The sequence below is a fragment of the Serinus canaria genome, chromosome 1 (genome assembly GCF_022539315.1).
Source record: "Serinus canaria isolate serCan28SL12 chromosome 1, serCan2020, whole genome shotgun sequence".
NCBI classification, from domain to species: Eukaryota; Metazoa; Chordata; class Aves; order Passeriformes; family Fringillidae; genus Serinus; species Serinus canaria.
Window position 1 is genome coordinate 101,457,252 of NC_066313.1, and position 14,347 is coordinate 101,471,598.

Consider the following 14,347-nt stretch of genomic DNA (forward strand, 5'->3'; position numbering starts at 1 on the left):
ATGTGGTAAAGGGCTAATGTGCTTTAGAAGATCTCCCCTCCTCTTTGATGTGCAGCCAGTGGTTCAGTGCAGTGCTGTTAAGAGTTGTTGTTTTGAAAGACTTAAAACAAATGGTTGTGCTGCTCAGGTGAGACTTGTCAGCAATGCATTCAGAGTAATGTGAAGTCTCAGTGTTTGCATAGTACTGTGAAAATGATAACCACTCTTGTTCCATCATTAGCTGGAAATCAGGAAGGTTACTGACATTCCTGACAGAGTTCTTTTACTGACAGTGTTCTTTTACTGACAGTTCTTTTATTCAGAATATCCCTTTTTGTGATGATGTGGAGACACTGATACAGGTTGTTCTCTTGGCCTTGCCAGCATCCAACTTTGTCCCTTTGAACACACTTAAGCCGTATCATTTCCTGCTGCACCTGCTGCTAATTGAGGCTTCGATGGGTTGCACTGCTGCCAAGTTAGCAAGTCTTCACAAATCAATTTGAAAGCAGCCTTACTCCACTTAGGAACTTAGCAGCTAATCACTGCTGCTCATTTCTGCTCTCTGAAGGGCCACTTGAAGGGCAGATTATTCTGCAGCAAGCATTCATTCACTGAGTTATGACCAGACGCTGGTGTAATTGAGCTGAGCTCTGTGCAATAACGCAGATGAAACACTACAGCAGACTATTTTTATACTATGTTCATCCTGCGTTTGCAACAAGAACTTGTTTGAAGCCTGAGAGGTTTTTATTAAAATGAAAAAAAGAGGAGGGGGGAGCACCAGTGATATGTGCTAAAAGCTGTACATTGCCATGTATTATGTCACAGCTCTGATCTGCTCCTCTTAGGTGCTGCTCTGGCTCAGCAGTTCAGACCTACATTTGCATGGTAATTTGCAATGCTGATCTGGCTTCATAGTGGTGCTCTTCTGTCAAGCTATGTTACACTTGTGTTTCCATGAAACTGTTGATGCCATAGTAGTTTCTGGAATTGTCTGCCTCCTATTTATAGCAGAGGTCCCTCTCCTCTCCTGCCTGGGCTTTGCAGCCTTACACCCGCAGTAGCACTTGAAGTAACAAGCTTCACTGCCTCTTGTAGCACCCTGAGGGAACTATTGCTGATGCTATCAATTTAAGGAAAAAAAACCCAGACATCCAACCCCCAAACCAACTAACTCCAAGGTTGCCTAACTGTGCATGTATTTTGTTAATTTTTAAATTTTATTCCCATTTATGGTGATTTTGCTTTTTCTTATTAAACTTTCTCTAGTGGCATACTATGCTTAGTCTGGTGTAGAAAGTGGTGAACACAGAGCATTGTCCATTGAGAAATGTGATTTTTAATTTAAGGTGCCTCTAGGAATTCCTGTAGTAAAGTAATGTGCTAGCATAGTTATAATATAATAACAGTATGTAACAGTGGTGCAGATGGTTTGTAAATTACTAGAGGGTAGGATACACATATGACATGGTAGAGCAGGGCATTTCAGCAAATGCCAGAGCACTGTTGCACAGGATATTGTAATAATTTGGAAAATGAAAGTAGTTATTCTTAGAAACTTACAAGCTGTATTGTAGAAAATTGTTATTGTTCTTGAGGAAAGCAGAAGTGATACTTAACTTCAGACTTCTTTAATTGTCTTAGTTAGAGATACATAAACAAACTGGACTACTTTCTAGTGAAACCTAAGTCACTTAAAATGAGAAATACAGTGTCACAGAAATGATCTGCTGTGAGCATGTGATAAAAGCTGGCAGATGGTTGGGAAATCATCTCTCTTGGGTTCCTCTCTGAAGTGCTGTACACAAAAGCCTGCAGTGTAAAGGGAGGAGCTGTGTGTAGTTACAGGGATACAGTCTGGGCTGGGATCATCGATGTATGGTGGGGTAGGATGTGGTTAAGACAGGCTGGGATAGCAAGGAGGGGGAAGCCCTTTTGTGTATCAGGGCAATGGGAATGGAGCCCTGCCTGAAGTGGGCAAAGAGCTGGTCAGGATTAGAGGTTGGGCTTTTGGAAAGGATATCATGGTGGAGAAAGGAAAGCTAAATCCCACCTGGAGCTGGGTCTGGTGAGGGAGACATAGACCAGTAGGAAAGGCTGCTGTAGGTACAGGCAGACTAGGAGGAGAGTGCTGCTGACAGGGACAGGACATGTGGTGACAGGGGTCATGGAATAAGCTGTGATACTGCATGTCTTCTTCACCTTGGTCTTAACTGCTTAGTCCAGCTTTTTGCAGTCTCTGATAGCTCAGAGACCAGAAGGAAAACATGAAGCAAAGAAGACCTGTCCTCAGAGGAGGAGGATCAGGTTAGGGCATATTTAAACAAATTTGACAGATAAAGGCAAGTGGGTTCTGATGGGATGCGCCCCTGTGTGCAGAGGGAGCTGGCCAACGTCAGAAGGTGCTTGGGAGTGTTTGGTGCAGATTCACAGGGTAAAAATGATGATGCTTCACCAAGCTGTAGCTTCTGGGAAGAGATGGACTGCTTTGGTGGACAAGAGGACAGCAGTGACTGTTGTTTGTCTTGACTTCAGTAAGGCTGTCAATGCTGCCTACCATTGCATCCTCACAGACGAGTGATGAGGTGGGGGCTAGTGAAGTGGGCAGAGGGCTGGACTGGAAACCAGCTGCCCTACTGGGCTCAAAGTTGTGATCACTGGCACAAAATCCAGTGGTGGAGGCCAGTCCCTAAAGGTGCACCCCAAGGGTTGATACTGCATCCAGTCCTGCTGAGCATCCTGTTAATGATTTGGGTGGTTGCATGGAGCACACACAAAGCAAGTCTGCAGAGAGTAAAAAAATCAGGAGAGGTTGATAAACCAGATGGATGTGCTGTCGAAGGAATTTAGACAGGCTGGATATATCTTAGGACCTACAGGAATCCCATCAAATACAAAAACAAAGGAAATAGTTCTATATGAAGATTGGAATAACTTCAGGCACTAGTAGATGATGGTGGCTGGCTGGCTGAAAGCAGCCTTGGAGGAAAGGACTTGTTCATATTGGTACATACGAGGTTGGACAAGAGCCAGCCCTGTAGCCTTGGGGTAAAGGCTGCCATGGGCATTACCAGCAAGTGTCAAGAGCTGGTCCTTTCCCCTTGGCAGCCCTGGTAAGCACCTGGGGAGTGCTGTGTTCAGCTGAGCTCCTCTGTGTGAGGAATATTGTGTGGTGCTGAAACAAATCCAGAATAGGATTTGTTTCAGCACCACAAAGATAGTTACAGGGCCTGGAGCATCTGTCTTGTGAGCAGAGGCTGAGAAGCCTGGGACTGCTCAGCCTGCAGAAGAGAATGTTCAGGGTGAGGATTGGCAGTGCAAATCTTTTAATTGTTTATAAATGTTTGATGAGTAAAGATGACTCTGGCATACTTCTTGCTGGTGCCTAATGGAGGACAAGAGAAACAGATAGCATTTGAAACAGATGAAATTTATCAGAACCTGAAACACTGCTTTACTGTAAGGGAGATAAAGCATTGGCACAGGTTGCCTAGAGAGGCTGTGGAGTCTCCATCCATGGGGATATTCATATCTGGCTGGAGAGAGCCCTGAGCAACCCACTGTGATTGACCCAGCTCTGAGCAGGGAGCTGTACTAGACAATGCCTGGAGATCCCTTTCCATCTCAGCCATTTTGGGATTTTGGAGAGGTCTGCAGGTACCAGTTCTCATGAGTCTGTCTGAAAGCTGTGAATTTAAAGAATATTTCTGAGTTTGAGTTTGCATAACTGCCAGGTGGTTTTTTTGGTAGTGGTTAGTATACTTCCAAGTCAATTCTGTAGAAACTCTTGATGCTAAGAAAAAATTTAGAGATTAAAAACAGGCACTAAAATATTCTTACTGTCTTCAGCTGGTTGTAGTGAGTTGCAGAATTGGTAATATATGATCAAACCCATGATATTTGAAATGTGTGTTTTGCCTGCCCTTTTTTTCTTTAGCTTTCTTATTGAATGAATATTCAGTTGGGAGATACTGAAAATATAATGCCTTTGTTTTGTACAGAAAGTGGAAAAATACTACGCTTTTGAGATTCCAGATGTACCAGCAAAATCTGAATACCTAGAAGTTAAATATTCAGTGAGTATAATTAATTTGATAAAGTACCATACCTTTCTATTTTATCTAATTAAGCTTACAACGTGAGCAGTTTCTGTATTAAAATGGTCATTGAACATTGCAGTCTTGGCTGATGTATCCAGTGAGGATGAAGAACTTAAACTTCAGTGTGTTTTTACGTTACTGGCCTGATTTTTAAGTGGAGCCTATAGTGTGATTTCCTCAATTACTGTAGGGTATTATGGGTTAGGGCTTTGCTTGTGGAGGATGACAGTGATTTCAGTACTCTGTTGTTCTGTTAAGGTGCTGTGTGAATGTGGTTTGTCAACCTTGAAGACTTCTGTGGGGTGAAATGACTCCCTCCTCTGTTACTTGTTAGGCTGAATGCCCTCGGCTTCCCCAAGATCTGAAGGGACAAACATTCTCACATGTCTTTGGAACCAACACCTCTAGCCTGGAACTTCTCTTGATGAATCAGAAGATCAAAGGACCCTGCTGGCTGGAAATAAAAAATCCACGTATGGTGGTTTGCGTGTGAAATATCTGGTTACTAGGGAACACATACAATTATAGATTGGGGCAGTAGGGGAAATTTAAATTGTACAGATGAATTATCATTTTGTACATTAACCTTGCAACTTATTGCTTTAATTTTCATTATGTCTAACCTTGCAACTTATTTGCTTAGTTTTCATGATCTAGTACAAATTTTAAGTTATTCTTTCTTTTTTGGAGTGACAAATATCTGTATAAAGTTGTGCACTGTACAGATGAGATTATAATTTTCAGTGCCTGTGAGAGGGAACTGTGCAGTGCCTAGCAGCTGCTGTTTGATGCATACCCTAATGCCATGTATATGGAGCTAAATTGATTTGAAAATGTCTCATGTTTCTGCTCTTGGTAACTTAAGATTTAGGGTTTTTTCTGCAAATTTGTGTTTTTGAGAACAAATGGCTGCTAGATTATTTTTTTTTTTTTGTGTGGGAATTAGGTTTTTATTTATTTTTCCTGACCCTTGGAAAAGTTTGTGGTGTGGAGCTGTTTTAGTTTTAAATCCTTTCTGCCTCATGATGGACATGTAGCACATAGAGGTGGTCATGCTACTTTATTTTGGGTTGATAAGAGCCCTTTATTCAATGTGTGCTGCATATTCCCATGAACATAGGGATGTTGGTCATACTGGACAAAAGCTGCATCTGTTGCTGCAGTATCCTTGGGGCACTCCCAGTGCAGAACTGACTCTGAATGCTGACACCAGGGGGTTCTCCTCTCAGCAGCTCACTCAGTCACTGACAGAACTGACACCAGTACAGATGACTCTATGTAAAGCTTCCTGACATATTTTTTGGGTTATGCAGACCTTGATCCAAATATTTTATTTTGTTTGGTGTTGAAGAGCTCATGCTGACCAGGAAGTCAAGACCCAGGGTGTTACCAAAAATTGGGCAGGATTAGTGTGTGTCTTGGACTATCTCACCAGGACAACACATTTGAAGAATGTGCTCTGTGCAGCAATGCCATCAGAGAAGCCTTGTCTGTGGTTCTCAGAAGAGTGGAGGTGGTTTGTGTTGTTTCCTCAGAGCCTTCAAATCAGCCAGTCAGCTGGTGTAAAGTGGAGGCTGTGGCCGTGAAGCCTGGCTTGGTGAATGTGGTTAAAGAGCTTTCTCCTCCTCCTCCTCTGGTGGTCATGTCCTTCAGCATGAAGACCATTCAGAACCCAAAGACTCACCAGAATGAGGTAAGTAATCTGCTCTCATTTTGGTTTGATTTTGTTCTTTGACATAATACTAAAAGTTTCCTAAGACTAGGAAAAGCCTTATAAAACAAGTTTTAAGTATATTTACTGTTGAAAAGTTTCTCTGCTCTGGGCTTTTCAAAGAAATTTTTACTGGGGTTTCAGTCTACCTTAGGAGGCCTGCTTGGTGAGAATATTTACTGTGACAGTGGATCCTGTGTATGTTTTCAAGCCTGATGTTTTGTCTGTTGTGTCTCATAGTTATAAGTGAGACTGCCCCAGCACAGCTATTAATGGATTAGTATTAATTAATTAATTAAGCTAGAGCTAATCATAGGTTATAGGTAAAATGACCAGGCTTTTCTGCTAATACAACTCATTTTAAAGTGAGAATTTGGTCTTGATCTTAGAGCACCTGCTATTCTGCTGTAAGACCTTTCCTCAGAAAGGAAGAGAGCTGTAGATGGCCCTCTGAGTTGTGGACTGCAGACCACAATGTGTACTTAGGCACTTTTTTTTAACATAACTCTCATTAATGGGAGAGGAGATTTATTATTCACAAATAGGATAGGAAAGTTGTTTCTGGCTAATTGAATTGAAGACTAATAGGTTGGCAAATTTTTCAAGCAGAATAATTCCTCATGGTGAATGAAATTTTTTTTTTGGTGGAAGTATGGAAAGTAAGTGGTTTGTGGCCAGAGTAATGGGACATACACTAGGTACTGTCAGGACTCTGCTTGCCAAGATGCTTTAAAGCCTTTCTGCTTTGTTTTCTGTTGGGTTTTCCTGATCAGTGTCTGGGGAGCCAGGCTATCCTCCCAGCAAAGCAGTCAAAAGCATCATTAAAGCTTCTGGCTTCCAAACACTAAACCTCTTGGCTTCTTAGCAGTGTTGACTGCTTGCTTAGGGGCAGCCTTCCTGAGGCAAGGCTTCTCTGCCTTACTCACATCTCCCCTGCACTCCATGGGGAATCCTTTACATTGTAGGGTCTGGTCAGATTCAGAACAAAAACTGATCAAAGTAGCAGGTTTTCAAAGTGGATTATTTTTTCTCTCAAATTTATAATGATTTATGAGCAAGTACTATTTTATTTCCTTGAGATCAATTGATAACTTTCTTCTTTTCAACTAGTTATAGTTGGAATTAAAATAAGAATGATCTGTTAGAGAAAAAAGATGAGGAACTCTTAAAAAAAAAAAAAGGATGGAAGAAATGAGTATGGATAGTAGTCATGCTTATTTGTGCTTATGAAGCTGCGTGCTCTGTATCTCTTTGGTGTAGGTTGTGGCTCTTGCAGCTCTGGTTCATCAGAAATTTCCTTTAGATAAGGCTCCACCTCAGCCTCCTTTTCAAACACACTTCTGTGGTATGTACTTGAAACAGTTTGAGTAGAAAAATTGTTAATTCCATGTTTTTTCTTTTTTTGTTCTGTTTCGGTTTTTTGGTTGTGTGGGGGGGTTATATTCATTTATTTATATAAATTTTTATTTCTTTCTGTCACTACAGCAATAATGGCCTAAACCAGGCAACTGACAAAATTTCAACTCTCAGAAAAGGCTTTTCTCCCCAATTCTAACTTCACTGGTCACTGACTTTTTATAGAACACTTAATTTTAAAAGTCTTAATAGGAAATAATGCAAACCTGCTCCAACACATTCCCATAATTTTTATTTGTTTTACTCCAGCTTTCTCTGCCCATCAATTTAGACTATTTGTTTACTGTCACTTAAATTATTTTTCTGTTCAGCTTTTCTGAACAGAATTACTTATAAACAAGTTTTCTTAGAGGACAAAAATCTTACAGCACTGTCATTGCATCAATATCAGCTAAACCTTGAGGTTCAGGCACTGGCTGGAAGTGATGAGGTGTTGAATACTTGTGAGAGGAAGCTCTTCAGGAGCTGTGGCCCATAGTTTTAATGTCCAATGATAATCTCAAATATGACTGATTCAGATTTGTTAATGCTTTAGTAATTACTTGGTTATCTAAAAGACAGTATTCACTTAAAGCTTCTACTTCAGAATCAGAGGCCAGTTTTCTCAGCTCACTTTGTTGTGAATGGGTGCTTATGGGGAGGGAACAGTTAGGAATTTGTATGTAAATAGAAATATCACTTTTTGCAGCTGTTTCCAAGCCGAGTGATTGCATTTTTCCTTATGACTTCAAAGAAGCCATTAAAAAAAAGGTAATTTCATTTTGTTACCCTTCTGATTGCAGTACCTTATAGAATATGAACTTTGGTAAGTGGTGAAGAGAAATAGTCGCAGGAATGGAATGATTAGTTAGTTAGCTTTCCACTCAAACTTAAATCCAGGTATTTATTCTGTGTTGCTTGTAAAAAAGTGGTGTGTGCTCTGTGTGATTCAGTATTGCTGCTAATTGTGTTCTTAAAGTAGAGGGGTGTTAGGCAGGAGAGTTTGAAAGATTTTGCAAAGAGGCTAAAATTGTGGTTAATTTTCATTATACCTGACTGTACTCATAGCAGAGTGGGAGAATTTGTTTCTTCTTTTATTGGAGAGTAAAGTCTGTCGAAATTTAAGAGATGTCCTTTCTAAAGGGTGGTGGGAGAGCTGACAGAATAATAAAGTAACTTATTTTTGTTTTTCGTCTATTTCTGTGTGATCTTAAAGTCTGTGAGTGAAAGATGCATATGGAGCATTTTCCTGGTGTGCTTGATTCTTATGAGGCTCTTAAAATGTCACACCTGCATTCAAAAGCAGAATGGGAAAAAGCCTCTGAGAAAAGCTTTCCAATGTCTATGGGAGTGAGGAAAAAAATCCTTAAATTACAGAAGGAAAAGCAGAACTCTGTGGTGCTTTGTTATTGTCTTGTAACTGGTAGGGGAGAGGAGATGCTTCCATTTTAAACTTATTGGGTCATTGAAATCAGGTGCTCTCTTGCTCCTTTTAGAATGCTAAAATAGAGATTGCTGCAACAGAGAGAACACTGCTGGGATTTTTCCTTGCGAAGATTCACAAAATTGACCCAGATGTTGTTGTGGTGAGTAATTCCGAAACTTTGAGAGTTAAATTAAAGCATATTGTCAGTTGGTCAGCTTTGTTCTTTTTCTTTTGTCCCCTTAGAGGCTTTTTAATGCTTGTCTTAGACTACCTTATGAATTGAGTTTGCTTATGAGACAGCAGGTATATTTTGATACAAAGATGATACGGAATTTTCCCTGACAGCATTTTATAGGTACTATTATTTCCCATAATAGCTAAAATAGGCAGTATTTTCACAATACCTGAAACAAGTTTGGGTTTTTTTTTCTTTACTCAGAAAGACAAAACACAGCAAAATACTCTGATTTTCTAGAAATATGGGAGCTCTTGGTATACTTTAGATTCTTTTGCAATTCAGATGCTCATATAATTTGTGTTTATGCTGTAAATCAAAATAACCATCTATACAAATCCATGAGATCTGAGAAGTTTTGCAATAAGCATTATTATGCTTTCTACTGTTTTGGCAGCTGAGGGTTTATTATAATTACTCGTTTTCTTTTTTGTTTTTTTTGTTATGTGAAAGTTAGTACTGCACATTAATTAAGCATAATAAAATTCTGAAGACATTTTGAAGTTGGTTTTAAGTCTGATGTTGATTACATACAACTTGTTAGATTTATGTATTTACCTAACTTCTGTAGGTAGATACAAATAATTAAATGATGGGAATATGATGAAATGAGCAGTCAGTGCCTGATGTTTTCAGCTCTCTACAGCTGGTATCCAGTGTTTGCCCTATGACCTAAGCTTCCTGGTGCCTATGGCAAGGAATCAGAAGAAGCACTGCAGGCAGTGGCTTAAAATTGAAGATGCCAAGAGCAGGGGTGTGAGAGCTCCTATCCTGAAAACAGCAGAGCTGTGTTAGTGCCGTTTAATTTGCACCTGGCTTAATTAGTGCTGTTGAAATGCTGCTCCCATTTTAAGGAGATGCTTCTACAGCACAGTCTTGCACTGCACAGAAGTACCTGCTGGAGTGGACCTGCAGTTCCTGGTGGCTGGCTCATGTTCCTCAGGGTAGCATTTTGCTTTCAGCTGAGGCTACAGACCAGTGTCATCAATGTACTTAGCACTGTTTAAAATATTGCTGGAGTGCTTTGATATGTAAATATGGCTTGCAAGGTGTTCCTACCCAGATTTCACAGCTGTTCCTGTTGTACTGTCACCGACATGTTTTATGAAAAATCCTTTCCTTAGGATTTTTCCCCTCCTGAGAAGCTGAGAGGCCTCAGGAACAAACGGTAAACAATTCTTATCTGCTGCTGTGGAATGCAACAGGGGGAATCTGTGATTGGCCTCATTTGGCTGTTTCCAATTAAGGGCCAATCACAGATGACCTGTCTGGACTGTTTCGGTCAGAGACGAGCCTTTGTTATTCATTCCTTTTCTATTCTTAGCTTAGCCTTCTGATGAAATCCTTTCCTCTATTCTTTTAGTATAGTTTTAATATATTATCTATCATAAAACAATAAATCAAGCTTTCTGATACATGGAGTCAACTTTCTCGTCTCTTCCCTCATCCTGGGACCCTTGTGGACAATACCACATTGTACTATCAAAGAAAAAAAAAAGGGTATTTTGTTGCCACTCTACAGGTGGAGAAGAAAGGAATTACTCTTAGTTTATGTTTATATGCTCTATGAAGAATGCTGTGGATTTTTCTGGAAAGCTCTAAATCCTAATCTCTGGTATCAAAGCATGAAGCTGTAGTGTGTGTGCAATGAGCCAGTTACAGAGCTGATTTTGGTATTCCACTGAACAGCATTGTTAGTGTTAAGACTAATGAGTTCTGTTGATGAATGTTCTCCTAGAAAGTGCTTTCTACAAGAGAGATAATGCCATCAATTAGTTGGAAAAAATCACAAAGGGCAAAGGAATACTGTGTGTGTGAAAGTAAGTCTTTCAATTTGCATTTGTTGTAACCTTTTTTGTTATTTTTTTTCTGCTTCAAGGGTCATAATATTTATGGATTTGATCTGGAAGTGCTGCTTCAAAGAATTAATTTGTGCAAAGTCCCTCACTGGTCCAAGATAGGTCGACTGAGGAGGTCTAATATGCCAAAGCTTGGGGTAATAAGATTGCTTAAGTCTTTTAAGTCCCTTTTTATTGCATGTGATTAAAAATGAATTAGTTTTTCTGAGGAATTGTAAATGTGACACTGATGTATTTTGACTGTTGGTCATGCTAAATTTCGTGGGTCCCAGATCATAAATTATGAGTGTTTATATGACTTTTATTACAGTAATAGGATAAACTGATTTTCAAGTTAGGCTAATTTAGTTTACTTATCTCAACCAGATGATAGTAATGACAGATTAATTGCAGTAGTCTTTACTGTGACTGTCTTTGTCTGCTGTAACTGTAAAATGAGAAAAAGCAATTTGGATTGATGGGTGAATCATCCCATAGAGAGCTGCTAGGCTAATAATTCTGTAGTTCTTATTACATATTTGTTCAGAGGACAATGTCTGAAGCTTGAAGTGCTGAACATGGCTGTGTTCTTGCCTGTTCCTGTCCTTCCTGGAGGCCAAGCTGGGTATTTCTGTGTGGTTCTGTGACTTTTTCATCCTGCTGTTATTACAAAAAGTATCCTTGGAAGAAAGACAAAATCCACATCCACGTTCTTGTTGGGGCTATTCTAATGATTGAAGAAGAAAACAAAAAGTGTGATAGTTTTAGAGTTAAGATATAGCCAGTAGTGAAAGTATCTATTTCTTAATATCTACATACAGTGAAAGGTACCAGGATTCCTTTAGGGCATAATTATAAGTCCTTGAGTATTAGTGATATTTAATAGAGTATTCGAGTACTTAGTGACCAGCTGACCTGACTAAGTCTTATAAACATATGTTGTGGGTAGATGTTTTTTGTTAGTGTTTGAATATTTAATTTTATTTGGGTATTCTCTCTTTGTGTAAAACGATGAAGGGCCGAGGAGGGTTTGCTGAAAGGAATGCTGCCTGCGGTCGCATGATCTGTGATGTAGAAATTTCTGCTAAAGAACTAATTCGTTGCAAAAGTTACCATTTGTCTGAGCTGGTCCATCAGATTTTGAAAACAGAGAAGGTAACAATTCTACCGGAGGAAATTCCAAATATGTACAGGTACGTTACTGATTGGGAGTTTTAATCCTTCTCTGGAGAGCAGAGGAGCTGATTTCTTGACATAAAATTTTACATTTGCTTACTTGATTTGTTGTGGGGATGCTGACTTAGCATGCTGGGATTTGAAAGGTTAAATACTGTCTTAACATTATCAAATAATGTTTCAAGCTCCTTGTGGTGGCTTATTATGTATGAGGCAAATTGATTTGTGGGAGCATTGGTTTAGGCACACTAAGAGGAGATGCAATCCTGAGTTTTGGGCTTGTTTTTCAATTACAAGGGATTGCTATAAAATTCATCAGTCATGTGCTACAGATACCATGTGTTCCATTCAGCACATAGGTCTAAAGCCTACAGAGTACAAGGGAGATTGATTTTACTGTGCTAGGCCATGCCCCTTCTTTCCCCAGTGATTCTCCTCGCTTACTCTTCATGCTGGAAAACACCTGGACAGATGCCAAGTTCATTCTCCAGATCATGTGTGAGCTGAATGTTCTGCCACTGGCTCTTCAGATAACAAACATCTCTGGGAATGTCATGGTACTTTTTTTTTTTTTACTTTCCACCCCTCTCCACTGTCCCCTCCAAGCAGTTCCATGTTTTGTGTATTTGATTTGCTGAGTTTAATTTCTAAGCACTAATTTAGAATGCACGATGCTGTTAAATTTTTTTTTGCTCTGACGAGGAGAGTTTAATGTTCTAATCAAAACTTCCTTAAAAATATCACATTTTAGTTTTGCTGTCAGTGTTTTCTGTGCTTTGCTTTGAGTTCTTTTTTCTCCCCCTCTTTAGTCGAGGACAATGATGGGTGGACGATCTGAACGTAACGAGTTCCTGCTGCTTCATGCCTTTCATGAGAAGGATTACATTGTGCCAGACAAACAGATTTTCAAAAAGCCTCCACAGAAGCTGGTGGGTCCAGTTTTACTCTTCCTAAAAATTTTTATTAAAAAAAGGAAAAAACATTCTTCCATCTTCTGCGTGTTACTGTTCTGTGGGAACACAAGGAACCCCAAATATAACTCAGATATAACTTAAGGGTACAGTATATGCTTAATTAAAACATTGGTTTTGTGTGGAATCCATGATGAGAGTGGGACAGTGTAACAGCTTTTCCATTGTAGCACAGATCTATAAAAACTCAGTTGTTTCTGTTAGTTTAAAATTAAAATAAGCTAAGTACTTGTCTGTGTGGAGAAACAGTAAAGAAGACAATCTGTGTTGTTTAATATTTGCATTTAGTTATTTTGATGAACAGTATTTCGAAAAAAATTTGTTATATGAATGAAATATCCAAAGATATTAAAAAAATCCTTTGTCTAATACCATTGTAAATAATAATTATAGAAATATCTAGATATTTGTTAGTGAACAAATTAAAATTTGAAAGTATTTGTATTTCACTATATATTGCTTTTTAGTTTTAAATAAGTTCAACAGCAAACTTGAAAGCAATGATTTCTGTTGATTGTATTGTTGCATCAAAGTAGCACTGGAATTCTAAATGGCTCAGAATAGAATTGAACAACTGGGAGAAGAATTCTTGTTACAACATAACAAATAACAGAATTTTCTTTAGGTCGGTAGTAATGTTTTTATTTGTTTTATTCAAGCCCAGCCATTCTGTTTGCAAAACCAACATTTTAATTGGTCAGTCATATCACTTCTGGGTCATGAGTTGATTTTTTTCATGGTGTGGACTTCTACAGCCAGTTGTAAAAGGCATTCTGGTGCCATGTTGAATGATGACAATGCTTTAAGGTCTTTGCAATCTCTTGTTAGCAGTTTTTTTCCTGTCATAGTTGGTTTGAATGCTGTTTTGACATGTAGAGAGCTTTAGTAAGGATCATGATGAAAACATCATATTTTGCATATATTTTAAAAGGAATTCTGCACTGGCTCCCAAATTTGTATTTGACTTGCCAAAAATAACTCCTCTAACATTACAGTAATCTTAGAGACTAGATAATGACTTTTTTAAATGCCATATGTAGGTGGATGAAGATGAAGATTTTGAAGATCAGAATAAATCAAAGATAGGGAAAAAGAAAGCAGCATATGCTGGGGGCTTAGTCTTGGAACCCAAAGTCGGTAAGATGTGGCAATTTTCTTTCTTCAATGAAGTTAGAGACAGGTAGGTTACATTAATACAGAGAGATTGCAGTGGGGAATCTGTGGCTGTGGGAATTTGGTGTTGTGGTTGTGAGGGGAATCTTCTTACATAAAGTTCCCAACGTTGAGTGTGGAATTGATTCTTTTGAGGGATTGGGACTGTATATTTAGGTATGATTGTCTCATGGACACTTAAGTTTTCTTTCAGTTTCTCCTCTGTGTGGGGAAAACTGTACAAGTGTCCTATAGTAACACAGAAGGTATCTGTTCAACTCTGGTGAGTTAATGGGGTTGGATCGTTCCACTTCTGACAGCTCTCTGTAAAGGGCAGTGGTGCATCTCAACAGCTGCTTGA

The 14,347-nt window shown here is 39.1% G+C and overlaps 1 protein-coding gene and 1 non-coding gene across 2 annotated transcripts in view; both read left to right on the forward strand.

Moving 5' to 3' along the window:
- POLA1 (DNA polymerase alpha 1, catalytic subunit) overlaps window positions 1-14,347 on the forward strand; it is a 186,044-nt gene that overhangs the window by 15,396 nt on the left and 156,301 nt on the right. The window contains 11 exon segments of the mRNA XM_030234270.2: window positions 3,984-4,058; window positions 4,417-4,555; window positions 5,618-5,775; window positions 7,054-7,138; window positions 7,898-7,959; window positions 8,685-8,774; window positions 10,729-10,845; window positions 11,705-11,880; window positions 12,291-12,420; window positions 12,673-12,792; window positions 13,875-13,971. Of these exon segments, the coding sequence (XP_030090130.2) occupies window positions 3,984-4,058; window positions 4,417-4,555; window positions 5,618-5,775; window positions 7,054-7,138; window positions 7,898-7,959; window positions 8,685-8,774; window positions 10,729-10,845; window positions 11,705-11,880; window positions 12,291-12,420; window positions 12,673-12,792; window positions 13,875-13,971 (1,249 nt within the window).
- On the forward strand, window positions 14,178-14,308 carry LOC115484891 (small Cajal body-specific RNA 24). Its single transcript, XR_003945625.1, has one exon. It is a non-coding gene; the product is annotated as a small Cajal body-specific RNA 24 (non-coding RNA).